This window comes from Centroberyx affinis, unplaced genomic scaffold (genome assembly GCF_046629955.1).
Source record: "Centroberyx affinis isolate AG114_WGS23_722 - 3 ecotype Tasmania unplaced genomic scaffold, CSIRO-AGI_Caff_v1 ptg002030l_1, whole genome shotgun sequence".
Lineage (NCBI taxonomy): Eukaryota > Metazoa > Chordata > Actinopteri > Beryciformes > Berycidae > Centroberyx > Centroberyx affinis.
In genome coordinates, this window is record NW_027280367.1 from 657,041 (window position 1) to 679,973 (window position 22,933).

The 22,933-nt window shown below is 43.9% G+C and overlaps 1 protein-coding gene across 1 annotated transcript in view; it reads right to left on the bottom strand.

The window, feature by feature from the left end:
* The window catches only part of LOC139654065 (neurexin-3b-like), a 263,211-nt gene that overhangs the window by 4,223 nt on the left and 236,055 nt on the right, over positions 1 to 22,933 (bottom strand). Inside the window, 1 exon segment of the mRNA XM_071531088.1 lies at positions 6,563 to 6,650. Coding sequence (XP_071387189.1) covers positions 6,563 to 6,650 — 88 coding nt within the window.

Below are 22,933 nucleotides of genomic sequence, written 5' to 3' on the forward strand. Positions count from 1 at the left end.
TGCATTTAGGGAGAGTAATATACAGTTACAATACAGCAAGCCGGGGTCAGGTGGGGAAAGGGATTTTAGAAGGGTCAAAGGTCAGTAAACGGTCACTGCCACCAAGGGCTGTGGGGTATTGTCTCAGGCAAAGGAACCATTCATCAGCACTTAACAGGGGAAGGTACACCATGGGTGATATATAACCAACATTATGTGGCATTTAGTCCCAGCGCTTTCGCTAATTAATCAAAGGGGAAAGTAGACTGATAATTAATGGGCTACTTTTAGTAAATGTTTAGACGCTTTATGTTAATGCGCATAACCAACAGCCTTCGTTTGACAGATAAACACAGTGTTGGGAAGGATTTCCACAAGAGGACACAAGGTGGCGAGTTTATTTATGCCCCTGGTGAATTTAAGGGGATGTGAGAGGCACATTTGTCTTCAGACATCAAGGCTTGGTCCCTCTCCCTCCAGACTGGTTACAGAAACCTCATTCATTAAGTAAAACTGGGTGTCTGTCCTCGCTGTGTGTGTGTGTGTGTGTGTGTGTGTGTGTGTGTGTAAGCATTGGTTAGAAAGGCTCTTAAGCATGCGTAAAGTATTATTGAGAGAGCATAGCATCTGTTACACTGTGTACTATCAGCATCTGCATGTTTAATAAGAATTTCACTGGATTCACATGTGCTTCCATGTGTAGAGGAACACAGTAATGTTTGACATGAAATAGAACAGATCTCTGCCTTTAACTGTAATGTGCAGTCCTCCCTTCCACTCACAACGCCTGATCCTGTTGTGTAGCTATGATAATGTTTCAATCAGCGAGCTAAACTCCTTGCCCTGCTAAATAAACAACAACAGCTCAGAGTAAGTGATTTCATTCGCGGCTCTATTTATCTCACTCTGCCCTTGTTGTCTTGGCCTTGTTTGCATCCCTTAACTCCATTCTTGTCTAACAGCTTTTGGCAACTGTTAGCTTTACGCTATACCAACAGAAGCATTGGATGGGAGGAACCGCTGCAGTAAGGGTCTCCAGAAAAGCCAATGCAGAGGACCTTGATGTTTAGTAAACACTTTAATCCTGTGTAAGCTCTTGTAGAAGCGCTGCACATCTCGCTGCATTTCTGAACCAGACAAACACTGCGCTTTCTAATGGGTTTGCTTAACGAGATTGCGTTTGTTTTCTGCACTTGTGTCAAGACGGATAGGGATTTTGTTCTAAGCCTCTTCCTCTTTTGCAAATAATTCTCCACTCCGCTAGACCTACAGCAGAGTTACAGTGTTTTCTTTCCCTCTAAGCAAGATGGGAGCAAGAAGGACTTCAGGTTAATAAGTGTTTCTTAGCCTCCGGTATCTGCTGGCTAGCCTTTGCATCAAAACGACAGACTGGTAACCTCACATAAAGCAGAGCTGATGGAAATGGGACCTCCAGTATCACCATAATTTTTTTTATTCTTAAAAAAACCCCAAGAAATTGATATTTGTGACCATTCCCCTTTTCATCTTTCCATGTACAGCAAGAAAGACAGCTTGACTATCTGCTGAATGCCTGTGCGGGGGCCTTTGAAGAGGAATTAGGTAAATAAAGTTACTACTAAATGGCCGATTGAGCGACTGACTACCTCAGCAACTTTGAGGCTACAGATGTAGAAATCTCAGAGCAGCAGTTTCTGTTCACTTTCCTCTCCTCCCTCTCTCTTTTCCCTCTCTTCTCTCCCCTGGACTGATCCCCGTGTCCATCCAGCGTTTGCTGAGGCTTCCGAATGGAGATGAATCCCATCGGTGTGTCAGGGATTTGACGGTGCTACACCATAAAAGGGGAAAGCCAGCGCACCAGCACCAACCATGGATGGACTGAGTCAATGGGATTTCGACGCTGCAAATTGTGGGTGAGTCAGTGGTTTGGGGCCCTGAAATCCCATTGTGGCTGTGCGTATTGTGCCCAGAAACCTGCTGTAGCAGATTCATTCACCTCTACCCACTACAGGTAGGGAGCTGATTACCAGACAGCCAGCAACACACAGATTCCCACTGTGGACACAGTTAAAGGGACATGCCAGGGATTATACTGGTGCGCTGTGCAATGGCTGAGCTTTCTAGCAGCATGTACCATAAAAAGCTGAGCACTCGACCCTGCCAAAAAATTATCTTATCTTGCCCGTGCACACCCCAGCCAACAGAAGTCTGACTTTTCACCGGTGGACATTCATCTCCTTGCTAAAAGTTTAACAATGTTAAGTTTAGAGCTACAGAGAGGTCTGCCATGTGAGGAAGCGCCAACCACCTTTGACTGGAGGAAGACTTCCCTTCTGGGGGTGTCCCTAAGCCGCGGTGCATGGCAGATACTTCTTAATCCGTCATCATGTGGCTGGGCGCACTCTGGCGTATTAAATTGGCATCTTCAGCAGGCATGGCGAGTCGCCCCTGTCAGCCGGTCGATTTGCTGAACGGCCATTAGGCTGCACCTCTGCGCTCGGCGGACACGTGTCAGCTGAATAACCTTTAAACTGATCTGAGGCCTGCGTCGAAGTGACAGCCAGCCCGATGGGGCCTGACGGAAGCCAGAGCCGACGCCACAAGGAAACTCAGTGATCCATCCCTATCATACTTCATTCTGTACCCCGCACATGTCTGGGCTCTTCATACACAGCGATGGAGAAATCACTGAAGATTACATCGCTGCCTCTGATCTAGCACCACCTCGTGCCACAGATTCTCCTCTTTTTCCACCCAAGGCCAATATGTTAAAGAGGCATCTAGAAATATGTTGCATCTCTGTTAGATCTGTTCTCCTATTCATCAAAAGCCGATAGGGTAATGGTGCATGCAGCACCATTTACGGCCCATTTACCGAAATACACATAATCTTTTTACGTTCTACTCAGCTGTCAACATTACGGTGCAACAGTTCCTCTCTTTGCAGAGATTTGTGGATATTAAAAGTGTTATTGATGCTATTCTGCAAATGATTGCAATATCACAAACTACTAGTGTACAGTGGAGACACTGCAGAAGTTCCCATTCATATATTTATCCCATATCTATGTTGACTGCAAATACCAACAATTTACTTTCACTGAGTCTGACTAATATCAATGTCTTATAAGGTTTTGATAACTCGTAGATACTGTATGTATGGAACTAAATGTCCAGATTTGCAATTGCGGATTTATGAAAATCATTTGCATCAATCAAAACAATATAATTATAAATTAATCACTAAATTGCTATGATTACGCAGTAATGATAAGCCGCAACTCTGTTAATCACTGTGAAATTAAATCAGAAATGGACTTGATCTTTGCTATTCTCAAAGAAATTGTTTTTTTTACTGGTTGTTGTGCTGTTAGTGACAAGATTTCAGTCGTCCTAGTGCATTCCAGCATGTAGTAAAACATGCTTTTACTGTCAGTTTAACTAATTGTTATGTAAATGTCTGGAGGTCCTTATTGGTGGGATTGGTGAAATTTCTCTGCACACTTCTTATTTGCTCTCTTGTGGAACTCACATGGGATCAAGGGTAGAGGTAAGGTTTAACACTTTTAAGAAACACATAGACGACACAACCACAAGACAAACCACATACAGCAGACGAGACAGGCTGTTTGGCAGACACAGACGGAGCACCGACACAGACAACAGACAACAGACAACAGGCACAGACACAAACACGAGACGCCTCAGAAGGAGGAGCTGCCATGGGGAACAGCGGTGGAGTGGGTCCACTACTGTCGCCCCGAACACACACTAACATGTACTATCAGCCAGCTGGGGTTAGCCTGAGACTTATGGGTGGAGAAGAAGCACACAAAATGGATGCCAATCATATCCATGCAGAAGCGGGGGAGTGAGGGAGAGGATTATCGAGGTCTGACACGTTAGTTAGTCTATACAGCTGCAGTACAGTCCAGTACAATATGCATGCCACAAATGCCTTCTACTTGGAGCAACAGATAGAATAGAAAAACAGATATACTTTGTGGCAATAAAAGTCTTTTTATGCCATCTGCATTCAAAACAGACATGTATATGCAGAAAGGCTAAAAGAAAGAAGGTGGGTGGGTTGGGGTGGGAAGGAAGGGAGGGAGGGAGGGAGGAGGGGGGGCAACATTTGGGAGGGGAGACAGGGAGTCATTCTTTCACACACAACTTTCTTGAGACAGAATGGGGTTGCCTGCACAAGGCCAAAAAAAGGATGATGGCAAGAAAAGATTTTGTTGCCGTTCATTTCCCTATGTTGTATCGAAAATGGGGGGATGTTTCTTTAGAAGCCATATGGCACAAAAAAATAAACACAAAGTAGATGAGGAGGAGAACTTTGAATTTTCCAACCACCAAAAGTTCATGCGGCACAAGATGAGGCAAAAACGGGAGGAGCGGCTCTATCCTTGCTTGGAGGATGGACGACGGATGATGAGGACACCAAAGAAAAACAACAACAAAAAAGGAAAATAAATCAGCCTTCCCGCCCTCCCCCCTCCCCCCTCCCCCCCTCCCTCCCTCCCTCCACCCCAAAGTAAAGAAAAACAAAACTCAAATCATAAGCAACCCAACAACTGGGTACAAATCGATACAGAAGAGAGATGTTCATATGTGCATCACAGGAGAAAAACAAACCAAAACGCAACAGAAGAGAAATCATAACAAAACAAACATCATGTCATGCAACTGTTCATACGACTGGAAGCAGGGCAAGGAATGAGGATATGAATTTCTGTGTCAACATGGTGAAATGTATGTATGGCTGTGTATGACTACATATGTTGCCACTATATGAGGGGAGGGTACCATGTTCTCTTTAGCACTTAAAAACTTCTTACACTAGTTACTTGCACTTCCACTTTTGAGAATACTTGGGTTTGTGGTTTAAATGGTCTGAAATACGGCAAGAAACCCATGAGCTGTAAAATTTGTCCATTCAATTTGAATAATCTCTGACTTAAGAGAGGCACTGGCAACTCACGCTCGCAGATAAAGAAGTTGAACCTAAATACTGCGTGGAGACGCAGGGAAAATGACTTTTTCTTCGCATCAAAAAAGCCATGAATACAAGGAACATAAATGTGGTCACAATTTCCAGGAAACAAATGCCGTTACGGTGTGATAAGGCTTCAAAGTAAATGAGTTCCTTTCACAGATTGAGAAATGGCAAAATTAATAGCTGATTGATGTCTCCTGAACATATATTTAGAGACCTAATTTCCAAGAGAAATAAATAAATTCCTGGTCATCTATTATTATCTCTGCATTGAAATAACAGAGTGAAAGGGCATTGCATTGTTTCAACAAGGTCTCAATGAAATCTGCATTGTCAGGCTTATTATTAGCTATGAAAAGTGGACATATGTTTGGTACTAAGCCGGGGCATATTTAGCCAGATTAATGCAGCATCAATTAGTCTGCTGTGATGGCGTTTTGAAGGACAGTGCAGCAATCAAACTGCCTGAGCTGTTAATGATTTCCAGAGTGCCTAAGGGGAGAAGTCTTTCACATACTGAGCCAGTTTCAGCAGAGCTCACAGTCTCCTGGTTTACCCCCATGCCATTAGGAGGCATGCCAACTGCTTGTGGGCAGAGGCATGATTGACAGCTGCATATTAAAACGTCTATAGCCGTCCAAACCCAAGTTGTCTCAAAATAACCTTTCCATTTATATCTATTTTATTTTCAGCTCTGTTATGTGTTATTTTTCCAACTCCATTGCTGAATAACTATTATCACTTTGACCTAATGACAAAGTGATGAATGTGTCTGAGTGTGTGAGTGTTTGTGTGTGTGTGTGTGTGTGTGTAAAGGGAGGAGGGAGGATAGACGATGCGCACAGAAATTCGAGGATATCTGTTCTCTATTAGAATGTTTCAGGTAAGGCAAGCCTCCGACGAAGGAAACAGAGGTACAAACAAGAGAAGAAGAAGGAGGAGAAGGGAGGAATAGGCTCCGTTGCAGTTAGTCTGCTACATATCACAGTATCTATGCTGAAAGCATCTTTGTTCTCGAAAGAATCTCAAAATGTATCCTCTGTCAAAAGAGACGCACACACACGCACAGCAAGAGGAAATCAACCATGTACAGGACAGATACATTTTGAAGCATCAGTGCGGGCGGCATGGGGCTTGATACTAATTTCGTACTTTGTTAAGTAAAGTTTTGCTCTCCACCGAATGCTGAGAGAACAAAATTAGTATCAACGCTTCACCATGTCTGCGACCAGTGGCCCCATAGCTAAGTGTAACTTGTATTAGAGATTATAGTATGGGCTGTAACTACAGTCTAAGGCTATGCGTATACAGTAGCTGTCAGAAAACAGTAGTGACTATGGAGTGTATGCATTTACTTACTTTATTTCTTACTGCTTTCATCCACCTCCAAAGTGCTCAGAGCGCTTTAAACTTTACATATACACTGAGAACCCCTCACACTAGTGTATATTTCTCGTAGTGGGGTACTTCTAAGAAGGCTTTTTGAAGTTACACTTGAAGCTCCCATGGGACATGATGCTTAGAGGAGAGGCTCCTCGGTAGCAAATCAAAGAAAGATAAGGAGAAATAGACCAGGTTCTGAGCAAGCACAACTCGACACACCCATCCCACCTGCATGTCCGGAGTCGCACTCTTCCAGGTCCTCGTCATCGCTGGAGCACTCTGCCGATGAGACAATGTCATCCGTCGTCTGCGGGAAAGGGACACACACACACACACACATATGCACACACAGTCATTCAAACACAGATAAACACACACAAGTGCATTGCAGACATATACACACGCACACAAACACACACACGCACACAGAAGAATGCGATGGTCAGAAGTAGCACAGCACAGTGAGTCCTCAACTGTAAACTTACACACATCCATTCAATTCAAGGATATCTCTACACACACACACACACACACACACACGGGCCGCTCTGCCTGTCCTTCGGCTTTCATATATCACTTTGAGTCAATCATATTTCACCGTGTTTATCATTCTTCACTTTATGTGCTTTCCACCTCCACAGATAATTGTTTTCCTTCACCCTCCGCACCCTCTGCCTCCGATTATTTACCGCCCCTCTCCGCCTCCATCGTCCACAATCAAAGGCCCCACCAAGCCCTCACAGATCAACACCGTCCTGGCCTCTGATTTGTGCTAAAGGGGTGGAGGGAGAGAGGGAAAGGGGGGGGGGGGGGGGTAGGGTGGAGGTGGAGTTTCTAGCTACACACAGACCAGCGATGGATTATCTGCACCCTCCAGTATCCCACAATTCTGATTTATCCCTCCGCCCCCCTTTTTTTCGGGTCGACCTACGGAGGACGGAGGGGAGGTTGTATTTCAGCGGTGGTGCGCTGGGCAGCCGGCGTTTATTAGAACGGATCAGCGGGGCGATAAAATAAGCCCTGTCACCAAGCAGGGTTATGAAATCAGAGTGCTGATTGAGTTTTCGAGTCCTGGCCGAGGGTGCAGGGCTCTAAATATCATTGAGTTTGACAGACTAATGAAACGCGCCCCCGTGCTTGCGCTGCCGCTTTCGGCACGCCACTGCCCCAGAGGAAGCTGTCCACTCCTACCATATGCATACACACACACACACACACACGTGCGCGCAATCACAGTGATGTACAATATGCACACATGCATATCCACCACACACCTCCCAGTTAGAGAGTTGATTTTTCATTGAATATTCCTAATGTGTCGTACGATTAAGCGTGATTAGGTGTGTGCTGTTTATCTTATTTAACAGTACATTTGATAATGCGTTAATGTGTGTGTGTGTGTGTGTGAGTGTACATAATGCACCACATTATGTGCTCCAGCATGAGAAAGCAAAAAAAAAAAAACGGAGCGAGAGGGGAGACTCTAAACTAAATTGCTGTAAAATATGGCCCCTTGGTAAATATGACATTATTTATTGAAGCCACATTACGAGCGTAAAAGTCTTGGGTATTGCTGAAAGAGGGTCATTGCTTGTTATTATGATAGCAGCATATGTGGGAGGCAGGGACACAGAGAGAGATGAAAAACCACAGCCACTTCAAAGTCTGTTCCAGCAATTTCAGCCCTCGACCATCACATCATAGCCCGGCATCAACTGAAACCACTGTCTTTCTCTTGTCCGTTCATGCTGCATTTCTCTGCAGCTGATGCCCAGAACATCTCAGCACAGAACAAATATTTTGACGTGCTGGCCAGCAGCGGCTGGCGGAATCATCTGGATATTTTTTTGACAGAAAAATCCTGAATTATCCGTCATTATAATTTTACCAACTCTACTGATTTTTTAAAAATTGAAGCAAACTGTTGCACAGTGGTTGCACACCTGCCAAAGTGGCATACAAACAGCACAACCATGCAACCGAAATGTGTTAGTGTTTGATAATTTCCCGTCCTGCTTCCACATATCTGCCAATGATGTAGATGGAGGACATTGTTCTCGGTTTAGATATTTGAAGCCAGCGTCTGAAGAGCGATCCAGGGCCTGTGGTTGCTACCTGTTTTTTCAATAACAATCCCACGAGAAATGACTGGAGTAAAAAAAAAAAAAAAAGTTGCTGTGTGTGAAGGGGCGGCAGGCTAATCCCATGTAATAACGCTGGCATAGCATGGCTTTCAGCCCCAAGGTAAGCCTCATACATCCCACACATGCGGTTTGTAATCTCTGCGCTCCCTTTGACTTGACCCCACACAGAGGCCAAAGCACTGCGCAGAACTAACTAAAAAGGAGGACTGGTGGCCTCAGCTCATGCATTGTAAAGGTTGCATTAAAATGGCATTCTGCAGAAGGATATACTCGATGTATTCACCCTCTATTTGATTGAAAATCTTTCTACATAATCAGAGTAAGAGACCCTTCTCATCTAGCCGACTTTGATTCCACTCTGAGAAATTGAAGAGGGCTTTTGATGTGTGATGTTTGACATTTGTAGATCCACTCGGTGCGGGCCTGATTCATTTTCATAAAATATGATGTATTTCTACCCGTCACAACGGTTCAGACTGAAGTGCTACTCATAAAGGGCTTAGGGTGCAGCCACTTTTCCGCCTTTGGGCTAATGCAGAACCAATGAAGTGACACACAAAGCTCACGGTCTGCACTCAGTCGACCGCAGACGTCGATAATAACATATGGCATGAGGCTAGATGCTGTAAATGCAAAGGGAACACGTGGAGCGGAAAAGGCAGAGGCAGAGACTGCATGTGTGTGCAGTGAAGGGAGCCTACAGCAGGGTATAGCATAATGATGCGGTTGGCCAGCGGGACTACAAAAACTGATTTCACAGCTGGGGAAATCCAATTCTCTGTCTAAATCTCCATAACATAGAGTGGGATATATTTTGGCAGCAAAGTGATTTCTTTTTGGGTGCAATTATTCTCAACAAACGGTCTCATCTTCATTTTTAAGAGAGTCTGGGTGGTGGGATTTACAGGGTGGTTTGTTGTGTGCGTGGGAGGCTTTTGTGTGTGTGTGTGTGTGTGTGTGTGTGTGTGTTGGGGTGCATGTGTGCGCCTTCATCTCCCTGTGTGAGAGGAGAATGCATGGCATGCACTATGATTTCAGCAAACAAAAACTCATGGGCTATGCATCACGACTGATTATCCTGATTACCCTTGCCTTCAACTGATGCCCAAATCCCTAACTCCACAAACAAACACCACAGCCGAATCGATAGCCAGACTTCATTAAAACAGCATTTACCTCTGACCACTTCAGCACATCAACTACAAGGATCACACAAGAGATCGATAAAGATAGACAGCCTCCTTGGGAGACGGGCCTCAAAATACACAGCTTTTAGTTTCACAACTGATGGCATTGACACAAACAAAATGGAGAATGTGAAAGATGCTGGCCTCTCTCTGCCTCAACAGAGCTGCTGTGGTGTTTAATCAGGAATGCTGGACTGACTGCTGTGAATCAGCCAGCAGCAATGCAGAGCTATTATCAGACGAAGCTTGCAATTACCACAGCAACTGGATGGAGCGACTGCTAGAACACCAGTCAGGCCTGACCTCAGAGGAGCAAAAATGGTGCAAGATTAATTAACAAAAAACTATGGAAGCCAGCCACTGTTGTTCACCATAAAGACCTTTTTTATAGTTGTGCAGCATTTTTTTTATTTTATTTAATTTATTTTGATCCTCATTAGCTGCTGCTAAAATAGCAAAGTTGTATTACGTAACTACACAAAACATGTTTCAGACAGTTTTTTTTTCCTAATTTCTTTAGTTTGGCTACACAGACCAAGGCTGTTGAGCTGTAAGAGAGTAAGTTGTTTTTTTATTTGCTCCAAACTCGCATGTGTTTGTAACGTGTAACGTGTTTGTAAACAATAACTTGCCGCCTTTTAGTTCTTGCAGATGTGTAAAACTCGCCAACATTTAGAGAGTTAACATGAGTAGACTGCCTTAGGTCTTCTTGATTTTTGTCATTCGTGTGATTTTGTCATCAGCTTAGCGTAGATTTTGGGAATTATTGGAAATTTTGAATGTACAATTGATGTACTTGGGTTTCATACTTTAAGCTGTTGTATTGGCCAGCTTCACAGACAGAACATGCGGCGAGCTTGAAACTAGCACTAGTTTTCACTTGTTACATGATAAGCTTTTATTCAACATATGTGTCGAAAAAAGTACTGTTTTGATACTGTTGTCAAATTCAAGGTACAAGTATTGGTATCAGCACCGGTACAGACATTTTTCTATAAGCACCTAGGCTTATTCCTGTTGAATCAGACATATGCAACTTGTGTCTGACAGATTTCTTCCACAACAAAGTAGAATCCTCCGTTCAGTATTGCCAAGCAACAGTTTCAATTTTAAGGTTTTCACAGTTGAAGTTGTTGGATGGTTGCTAATGTTTGCTTGTTGCCTCAGATAGTTTTTAAATGCTGCACAGATCTACTGCGGCATTTTGTGAGACAAAGTGCTTACAGGAGCACGAGTGCATTCACACCTTCTCCTCACACCTGTGCCTAATAATAAAAAGCCACATTTCAAAGTGACTGAACTCTGGAGAGCTGCATACTAAAACATCACTACAAAGGCTCTTGCCATTTACAGCACAAGTCCTGCCATTTCCCACACAAAAGCTGCTCACCGGGCCTCTGTAGCCTTTATTGTTGAACTTAAACGAGAAATAGTACAGTGCCAACATGTCTGCCAAAGACAAACAGACAAGGAAGCATGCCCGTAATAAAATTATGAGCAAAATTAAAGGCTAAATTACGAGTTGAGGGTTTCATTCCACAATGCTATATATCGGTTTTGTCAGAACGTCATTATACTGAAGTCATCTTTCCAGAATCCAGTCTGTTATCATTTTGTCAACCAATGACTCATGTTAATGACTATCATTTAAAAATGTACCATAATTTCTTATAATTATATGCTAATAACCATTCAGAGTCTTTTTTTATTTTTTTATTTATTCAATCGGTGGATATATCAAATTGGAATAAAACTCTTAAATTACATGGATAGCAGTAGGAAAAGCTGCCGCATCCAAAGCTGTGGCTGTGGCTGAATATTCTGCTGAGCATGACTGTGATTTGATCGGTCACATCAAAGCGAGGGCTTGTGCTCAACACAGGTAAAGAAAGACATACTGCACTCGACCACTGTCTATAGTTTTCCCCTGGGTCAGTAAAAGCAGAGTAGAGGCTACAACACAGCTATGGCCCCCGGGTTACACACATGACATGAAATATGAGCATGAACATTGCTGTGCTGCAGACAGGCGAGGAGAATCTAAACACACACGCTTAAAGTACTGTACATTGAGTCGTATTATAAAGGGATGTTACGGACGGCTGCTCCAGAACACAACACACACTCTTATCATAACAAATGACCTTCACATTTTTTTCTACCCTGAGGCTGAGGGAAGCGCTGAGAAAAAAGCCTTTTGAGAATAGGGGAAGAGACACAACATCATAGAGTCATGCTACCACCTCGCCATCAGACCCAATTTGTTTTATTTACAGTGCCAGAGTGCCCAGTGGCTAAAGATGATTTTTTTTTTGTACTAAAGGGAAAAAAACCCAAACAAATCAATTTTCCTCGAGCGCCTCATCCTGCCCGTCAGTTGCCATGGATATCCAATGTGGTTGTGTGTTCAGAGATCAAAGGGACGACGCAGGAGCAAGGGCAAATCAACGACACAGAATTCAAAGCAAGTTCTTATTCCCTAAGGTGCTCCTTGGTCACCTTGGATATATATTTTTTTCACGTTATGTAGAAATACATACAGTAGGCTGTTTTTCAGATAAAGAAATGGCCTGGAAACTGCCTGAAATCTGAGGTCAGACTTAAGCCCCCCCTCCACCACACACACACACACACACACACACACACACACACACACCCTTCCTCTCTCTCTCACTCATTCTCATTCCTTCACTCCGCTCGCCCTCGTCTCAAAAGAAGATAGTCATCTCCATGGCGGAAGCTTGCGTTTCCATTGACGGCTGTCTGATGCGCACGTTATCATGTCCGATCTGGGCTTTGACAGGCCGACAAGAGAGAAGCTTGTATTACACGGGGAATCAATGGCGCTAGGCCATATCCCTATCAATAGGCTGCCACAACTCTTTTCACTCACGCTCCCCCCTCAGTGACAGATGAGATGCTTTATCAGAAATAAAGAAATGAGGAGATGGGGGAACGGAGGGGTGTGGGGCTGGAAACGGCGGCTTGGGCTGACAAATAGAAGCGCGACACCGTTCAATAACAAGTTCTAAGCTTGGCTTTGGGCACGCACGTTTACAAGCACCATGATAATGCTAATGAAACCAGTGGTTATGGTGTTTTATCTTCATTAGTAACATGGGCGATACGGTTGAAGGACACGGACAAACACTCTAGCAGTGGAATTCAAAGGGCTGGGAGTCCCACTGTTTGCATTCTCCCTCAGTATAGTGGATAAATTACAACCAAATGAGCTCCAGAATCAACTTACAGGGCCAAAGCCATGCGCTAAGTGATTTCCCAGATCAAATATTGATATTTCAAATGAGCGCCCTTGGTGGGCCTTTTTTTCTTTTTTTTCTTTTTGCATAGTGGCCTCCTGAAGTCAGCAGATTTCCTTTCTCTCAGGTTTTACTGGGATGGAAAGATGGAAAGAGAGAGAGAGGGAGAGACGGAGAAAGCGGCGAAGAGAGAACGGAAAACAGCTGGGAAGAAAAAAAGGAGCGAGAAGGCATTTAATTTGTTCACCGTCACCCAGGTGTGGTGGTTTTGGCGGAACGGGTTATATGCCGAGTATTTCTTCTCTCTCAAGGACCTGCCTTTGTACACAGAGCAGTAAGGGTTGCTGGCTCACAGCAAACTCTAATTGCCCTGAGGCCATAGGCAGCCACTTTCAAACAGGGTCATTCATCTTCCCATGGAAAAGGAAATGGTCTTTGGCCCTGATCCTTAATCACCCCCCTGCCGCAGTGTACAAGGTCATCAGGGAAGCCCAGTGACAAACACACTAACACACACACGTGCATGCGTGCACACAAACACACACACACACACACACACATGTACACACACAAAATGACTGAAAGATTGGGTGAGAGAGGAGGTGAGAGACGGGTTGAGAGAGGAACATGTGAGGGTGAGAGAAGGCGAGATGGAGAGAAAACTCTCCTCTCTATACCTGTCCATACCATCCTCGGGTAAAATTGGAGCGCCAATTACAGGTCTGAGTGTGGAGAGGTCGGTTTTATGTTTCCGTTTGTGGTTCTCCCCTTCAAAGGAGGAAGTGAGGAATTCATGTGGATGCGGTGAGGAGCTGCATGGAGAGCCATGACCAAAGAAGAGTTTGAGAGAAGATGAGAGCATGGGGGAAGAGGGGAGGGGGGACAGTCAGCCAGACGGGAATGGAAAGGGTTTTACTTCAGTTTCACGAAGGGTCGTGCTACACTGGCAGTATTTTCAGGCACTGGAGGTGGGGGTTTCTTACCAAGAACACAGCAATAGTATTCCTGCTGGGAGACCAGAGGCCTAGTAAACACCCATACAGACTTGGCCAGTACACTAGGCTTCTGCTACATCACACACAAAACACTAAATAAGGCTAATGAGGTTAATAACTTAATAACTGATCCCAGAGCAGATAAGTGTAGTTCTAAATGCAGCAGTGCAATCAATAAGTAAGGCAATATGTTCAATCTGAAAGGTTATAGGCTTTCTGTTCGGAATGAGTGAAGGTTAAAAAAAAAAATAGCTGAAATTGGATCCCGCACTTTGTCCTTGTGGAGCGTGTTTTGATCTCCCTTTTCAATCCATTTCTATATTGCTAAGTTTCTCGCAGTCAAAGACTATTATGACTTCAAGGCAGTAATACCAAATCGATGTGGGCGTTATGTAATGGCTGATGCTGGCAGCTTTACGTCTCCCAAATTAGCCAGGGGTCCCCTTTGGGTTCAGTTCCTAATGAGCACAAACCAAATTAAGCATTCGATTTAGTCTCTTTTTAGAAGATGAGAGTTGAAACGCAATCACTAACCAATAGAGAAATTACTTAAAATGTACTCCAGAGTCCTTTCACATCATGAGCACATGTACACACACACATTTGGATGCCCCCCATGCACGCACACAGACACACACGGACACATACAATTATCATTCACTTATTGGTATTGAATGCAACAGGTTTCACTGTCGTTTCCACCAATTCTCTATGGGCAACAAGGAGAATCATTACTAGCCCCCATTTGGGGCTACATGCTAACAGCTGGGGTAAGCAATGAAACTCTTCATTATTACTGTGTAACATCAAAGGCTACATAGTGCATATTAAATTTCATCCTATTGACACCCTTAGACACGCTGCATTTCATGCACACATATTGCATGCATGGTTCTGTGAATATCCATAAAAATGTAGTCTCTCTCTCTCGCTCTCTCTCTCACATACACACACAAAGACAAACATAAGCACACATCAGAGGCTAGCTGCATGATGCTGGCTTTTCTGATGATATAAATATATTCACAGTACAGCACAGAACAGAGATTCATTACTCCCATTAGCGCTGTAAGTCACCAGCTCTGCGAGCGCTGCTGTAACTCTAGCCTCTAACACGCCCTAATTTACCATTTATTATCACATACACAGCTTGGAGAGCTTTACCCAGCTGGGGAGGTACATTAAGGCAGCATTGAAAATAACAAATGAACGGGAGCAAGCTAAAACAAGAAAAAACAATTAACATGATCCTTTATAGCTTGTATGGTCATTATTTAAAAGACCATGATGGGTTTACTTAAAATGCTAAAACAAATATCTGATTCAGTTTTGAGGAATTAGAGTGACTTCCAAAGCGTTTAAAAAAAACGGCAGGGAAAAGAGAAGTTTAACTTGTGTAATAGTTTTGTCCCCAGAACTGTTCTGGTGGAAAAAAAGTTAATTAAACAGCACCCACAGTGTGGGATTTTAGAGCAGACTCACAACTTTTTCAAATGGCCTGGCACAGGATTTAATATATCAGAGTGTTCCACTTTGCTAGTCCATGTAAGTCTACTTGCTTTGGATCGATGGCATCAGTATCATGTGGTAATAGAAGAATTTGGTTTTGAGACATAAAAACTAAAAAAACACTCGTTTGAGATGTCTTTAGTCCACAATTATCCATATAATCTCTAAGATATGTCAGGAGATAGGTCCAATAGGTCCAAGATAAGTCCTTTAAAGTTAATTGTATTTGTATTAGTTGGGATTGGGCCAGTGGAAAGGATTTCTTTGGTCCAACACTATCAGCAGTTACAGAGAGAGGCACTGGGCTGGTAGTAACACTTCTGTTGTTTCAGTTGTGTGTTTGTGTTGAGTTTTTAGTTGGACAAGTGTACCGCGCTATAACCAGTCAGCCATCTCTGGAGGCAGCACAGCATGAGGTGAGCCAGTATACCACCCACAGCATCTGCTGATGTCCTGCCGGTCAGCTCAGAAACAAACCGCTCTCTCTGTGTGTGTGTGTGTGTGTGTGTGTGTGTACGTGTAAGCGCGTGTGTGAGAGTTAGAGAGTTTGTGGTGTATGTGTGTAACTGATGTGTGTTGTTTGCTTGCCCCTTGGTGTGTGAACGTCCTGCCGTGACAGTGGCGGCTGACAAGACAGCAGGTTTACGCACACACACAGACACACACAGACACACACAGACACACACACACACACACACACACACACACACACGCATTCCCGGAGGATCTATAAGCTGTGTTGTGAGGCATGGGGGACATCCATTACAACAACCCCCGTGGTTCAAAACCCCTGGAGCTAGCTGCTGGTTCCCACACACTGAGAGACAAACTACCCTGTGCACGTGCACGTGCACACGCATGCACACACACACACACACACACACGTACAGATACACATGACACACCTGTACAGACGCAGATATGCAAACATGCACACACGCGTACACACAGAGCAGACTAATGGAACCAGCTCCATGGACAGATTCTCTGGCGCTGACAACGCCAAGCGACATGAAAAATTCATAAAGAACATCACAACCGAATGTTGCATACACACTCCGGCGACAGGGCAGAGAGACAATCTGTGACAGACTTGGAATGAGATTGTCATGTTGATGGTAGGGGGAACTGTTCACTTTGCTCTGATATTGTCTGTATGGGTTCTTCTGTTCTGTTGTGACAATGTGAGTGTATGTGCCTTACAACACTGCTGACTGATTCTTGTGTGTGTGTGTGTGTGTGTCTGTGTGTGTGTGTGCGTGCATGTGCAAGTTTCAGCAGCCTAATTTGGCTACACGTGTATACATGTATGTGAAATAGAGGTTATAACTTTGTGTGTGTGTGTGTGTGTGTCTGTGTGTGTGTGTGTGTGTGTCCAGTCCAGTAATGAGCCACACACACCAGCAGGGTCTCCATCAGTCTGCTGTCTCCTAATTGGAACCACCGAGCAACTAGCGGACCTCCAGCATTCATCTCCCAGAATTCACTGGGAGCACACTGCCATGGTGCCTACCAGTGCCACCAGGGAGAGAGAGAGAGACGGAGAGGGAGAGAGAGAGAGGGAGAGAGAGAGAGAGAGCGCTAAGACAGAAATTCCAAGGCGTACCTTGAGAGAGAAAGAGAGAGAGAGAGAGAGAGAGAGAGAGAGAGAGAGAGAGAAAGAGAGAGAGAGAGAAAGAGCGCTAAGACAGAAATTCCAAGGCATAACTTGAGAGAGAAAGAGAGACATAGAGATAGAGAGAGAGAGAAGAGAGAGAGAAAGAGCGCTAAGACGCAGACATTCCAAGGCGTACCTGCCTAGCAATTTGACCTTTACACAATTACTGGCAGGTCTGAGGGACAGTAGTGTGGGAAGCTGATCACAGAGACTAACTAACTGAACAGAAAAGACAATTGACAGCAGGAGAAGTGGAGCGCATCCGCCTACACACACTCATGCGCACACACGCACACACACACACACACACCTGTGCACACAAACACACTCATCAAACATCGGCAACCAGACAACCACTTGGAGACACACAGCATGTGGCGCGTTGCCATCCTCACTACCTCTTAAGAGAGAGAATAAATCAGTGATTATCATGTCTCCCTCGGCCTTAAGCAATATCCCCGATGTACTTTAGATAGATAGTCTAACACAAGTGCGCACAGGAAAACAGTGAGTAAACAGTGAGAAAAAAAGTAAAGTCCTCTCTCTGCCTCCCAACTCTCCACTGTATACTACCTAGTAAAGCTGAAATGGCTGAAAAATAATCTGTGTACTAAGGAGGTTATCAGAAAATACAGGAATCATATTGCACCAAACAATCCATGTTTATTCAATGTAATGTTGTCATCATGGAATGTGTATCCATGTGCATCCATATTCATTATATCCGGCTTCTCGGCAGAAAAAAGGCCAATTAAACTGCAAACAATTTACCTCTCATTTTCCCGTCTCCTGAGCACCAGGCCAGTTGAAGATGATGGACGCAAGCAATTTCTTTAACACGGCAACCATGCAAATCACTTTCAGTGTCTCTCCCTCAGCCATTTCCCCCCACGGTATTCTAGATTGCAGCCTCCCATCCTAATTGCTCCCAAACATCTCAGGCCAGCAGCGTGAGTTAATTGAGAACGAGAGACGTTGATCTCCCATGATAGAGAGCCTTGCATAAATGAGTATTCCCCGAATAACTACACGCATCAAACTCACAAGCATAAAATCCATTCTTTAGTTCAACCAGAATCCTGCTGACCAGCTTAGGTAGCCAACTAACAAGCTAGCTGCTTCAGCAAACAGTTCTGTTTTGATGTGATAGCTAGTCGATAGCTTACAGAAGGGTTACGCCCATTCGTTAAGATGAGAATGATGGACACAAATACCCCTTAATGAACAGAGAGAATTTAATATAAATTAGGATTCACACAACGAGCACACATGCACAATTCAGAGGCATAAAGCGGCTCTCTCTAACCAAACACCAGAGCCAGAGCCAAACCTAGACAATACTAATAAATAACGGCTCTAACGATGAATGTCCATTCAACAGTGAAGTTTACAGGCAAGGCATGGTGAGGCTCCCTATTCATTTGAATGACAGCAAGCATAGAAATTTTGTCAAGGATCGTGGGGAGAGAGCGCCGAAAAATTCCAAACATAGCAGCGGCACCAAATTAGAGCTCAAGTCTATGCAAATTTCAGGCGTTTGGAGTGAATGTTAGCAAATAATATGGCAGGTGTCTGTTTGATTGATGTCTGTTCATGAAACATCAACATCTAAGTTCATTCAATCAAGAATGTATCTAGAAATAGGCACTTTACCATCCGCTACACCCATTTCACACCCACTAAGTGTCCACAGTTTTTGAGTGTACCATTGTCATGCGGCAAGGACAAGCTCATACTGTACCAGAATAGACTGAAATTTCCATCACCTTCTTCTGAAATGCTAATCAACAGGATTGTACCGGCTTGGGTTTTACGTCATCATGAATGAATTTGCCAGGAGGGACTTGATACATGATGCTAAATCAGCACTCCGACTCAAAGATGCTCAATCTAGGTATCTAGCGGCACGGCTGGGGGATAAGCCTCTGGGGCTGCGAGCGAAATCCTCACGCACCCTAAAATAGAATTCAGATGTTATTTCTATTATCTTGGACAGTTAGGTCTAAATTTGTAAAAATGAACATAGTCATATTCACTGGAGCAGCTGTAGAAGGTAACTTGTTAATGATCACAGATATACAGTAGTTGTAACTGTCTATCTTAGTGAATATCAGTCAATTCTCCTTTAGGGTGGATTTCTCTTTTGATGGAACATCAATCCACACACACACGCTTACTCCCGTCTTCCCTCCTCTTTGCTTGGGGTTTTCACTGCTGCCAGCTACTAGTGGATATTTTAGCATGTTGCATAAACTCCACTGATATTTGTCAAAGCCATTTAAATTTCAACACAAGCCAGTGACTTTTAAGAACACTGCAGCTCAGACAACCGACAGAATCAATGTCATACTGTTGATTCTTGTTGAGAGTTGAACAAAATGCTGAATAAAAACAGGTGGGGGTCCATATGAGCCCAAAACACTGCTTGAAGTAAACAGATTTTTAACCGGAGACTATTTACTCACTTATTTATTATTCTTGCTCATATTTTAACCTTTCTATTACTCATTTACATAACCTGCCAGGCCAATAAAGAACCAATTAATACTTATAATGATAGCACACTGAAAGGCAACGGGCCTTTTTGAAGGGGGGCAGAGGGTAGATTAAGATCCATTCATGGTGAACCTCCCACTTTAATTTCTACATGATTAACCACACAGTGAAATCTACGGTGCAAATCCTGGATGTTAACATATGATAACGCAATGAGTCACATTATCCTTCCATAATGTACGTAACTTCGTGTGCATGCATGCACATATTAGTGCGTACAGTGTGTGTGTGTGTGTATGTGTGTGTAGGGTGTGTATAAGGGAAGACGTCAGGAAGCTAACATGGTTCACATTAGTCATCCCACTGCGAGGCATATGATCAAAGAAATGTTCAGAGCGCTAAACGGATGAAACACAGAATGATCACTAGGGCATGAATCTTCACACAGGAGAAGATGTGCAGGCTTTGAGAGCAAGACAGGAGTTCGGCTGTGGGCGTGATCTCCTCTGCAGTTACCCTGCAGATGTAGTCAGCTAAGTGACATATCTAACGCCAGGTCTCATGGCATGTATGACGCTTGAAGATACTGATTTTAACTGGCACACATTCTTTAATATCCCCGCTGCAGTGGATTTTGACTCATGCTGTGAGTCTCAGGCTGCATCAGACTCCAATTTATAGAAAAGTGGATTACATAACATTCTGTGACTTTGCCAGCTGAAAACCTCTCTGTACACAAAGTATAATACTAATACTAATGCTATCTCTGAGCTAGTAATGCAGGGTCCTATGATTTTTTCCGTACAAACCTGTTCCTCTAACAATAATGTTTAAATTTGTTTGTTTACATATTAAATATTCTAATATTTCACTTTTTTTGAATATTTTAAGTCAATAATTTTACTTTTACTTAAGTACGTTTTTCCTGAAGTATTGTAGTACTTAGCTACATTTTTAATGACATCCATTACAGAGTACAAATTTTGTAGACGCTCCATAAGCATTAGAAACTCATTGTGGAGCCTTCACAGTGAACGGTCAGTCAGCAAAGAACAGAAGATTAATCTGGCCTTCCTTTGTTTGTTCATTTTATTTTGTAATTTTCTTTTCTAAAAAGTAGCTCAGTCACTTTTACTCTGAGTACATTTTAAATGAGCTACTTTTTGCTTTTACTTAAGTAGATTTTTACGCCGGTAGCTTTTTTCTTCTACTTCAGTAAAATTTCAGCAAGGTAACAGTACTTCTCTCTAGGATGTTTTAGTACTCTTTCCACCCCTGCTTATATCTGAACTTTTTAAACCATGAAACTGACTGAACTATGTGTTTCAAAAGGTGTACAATACTGTGTGACACACTGATTCACCCCCAACTGGTTTGAATGAGTGGCCTGGCAAAGCCTTTGAGTTCAAATGAAAAGAAATCTTCAAAACCTCACAATGTTCCTCTTGCCCTGGCCCTCCATGCCCCTGTGTCACATATAACCCCTCTGCTACCTGCCCAGTGTGAGTGAGTGAGCGAGCGATGAAGAAAGAGAAAGAGAGAGTGACCAAGAAACAGTGGCAGAGAGAGAATGAGAGAGAGAGAGAGAGAGAGAGGACAGAGAGGGAAAGAGAGAAAAATGTGTCTGTGATGTTTGTACGTCCCAGCGGAGCTATCATTAATTAAGCGTGAGATTGGTTCTCTCTACCTCCCACCTCTGTCTTGATCTCATTCCGTTGATCCTGAGATGTCATGGGATTCAACACATCTCACCTCAGAAAGCCTGAAGAAACAGCCAGCGTTGGAGAAGCGGACCAAAATAGATGTGCAAAAGGTTACTAAAACACACACACCTTAGCACTGCGCGTGCACACAGACACAGAGACGCACACACCGATCGCCGCTACACACGACAACTACACACACGCACACTCGAACACAACACTGTGTCAGATGCCGAGCTCCTTCAGCACTGCAGTACATCACTAATGATAGCTCAACTCCCTTAACTTCCCTACACTTCCCTGAGGGGCGGAGAAATCTGCCAAACCGGTACAGGTCCTCTCCTTACCTCTCACGCCACAGTGTTTGACAGCCAGCTGGGGAACTGTAAACCTAAAGGCCTCGGCAAATGAAATTCAGTGACACCGCGGTGTGAATCAAAGCAGACGCTGCCATGGGAACTTGCGGGAGGAAGAATGAACTTCAAAACAAGGCGCACTCTCGGAAGGCGTACGAAAGTGAAGTGAAAAGTTAGTGGGGGGGGGGGAAACAAAATTGTTATTGTTAAGTTACCAAAGTGCATCATCGGGCTAACAGCCGCATCCTGGATATTGACAAAAGAGGTATCACTTCATCATTTCACCTTGAAAAGGAGAGTGCCTCATATAAAAGCTCTTTCATACCACACAGAACTTTATTGACTTCCTTTGATATTAATAGCCTGTGACACAAAACGCCATTTTCTCAGTGATTGCACATGTTTTTTTCTTATCTGATGTGACCTTGTTGATGGTGCCGGAGACAGTAGTGTAATGAATCTCGGCTCAGTCATCATCATTGCAGACTATTGATGCCACACATAGACAGGAGGGGTAAGGACTACCTTACTGTCTGGACATTCAAGCCCCACATATGATGGCTTGACATTGGAGCTTTGCATGTCAGTTCTTTCCAAGTTGTGAGATATTTAGTAGCTGTCTACAGAGGCAGTAAACAGCGCTGATTTTCCCCTCACCATACCTGCAGTCATGCAGACGTACAAGGGCCGGCGTTGGCACGAGAGGCCATCATTACTGTGCAGCAGACAATCTGTTTTTGAGGTGAAGAGGCCGCTAACAGTGGTCCCTGTCTGTCGCCCACCCCCCCTCCACCCCCCGCCTCACCCCTGAGGGAGAGTTATTGCTTTAATATGAACAGCGAATGGTTCAATTTGTCCTCCGGGTGTCAAAGGACTGCTCGACGTGATTACTTTCTTGGCACACTGTTGACATTCATTGGCTTGGAGTCACTGGACACAAAAGTCACAAAAAGCCTCTGTTAGGCTGGAGTGGGTGAGTAAGAGATAGAGATGGACAGAGAGAGCGAGAGGGAAAAATGGAGAGGTGGCAAGGCCAGCTTTGCACAACTTGGTGAGAAGTAGCACTTCAATCCTCTATATGAATGAGAAGTACAGTATCCTAACCCTGACTGGCCAAGCAGAGAAAAAAGCAGTCCAACTAAAATCCACCCCTTCACAAAGTCTCAGTTACTATGAGGAAGCGTCCGCATCAATAACCGACATGGAGAAAAACACATAAAATACTGGAGGAGGAACAGAGGACTCCTGGATTTCTGTGGACATTACACTTTTTCCAAATCGGA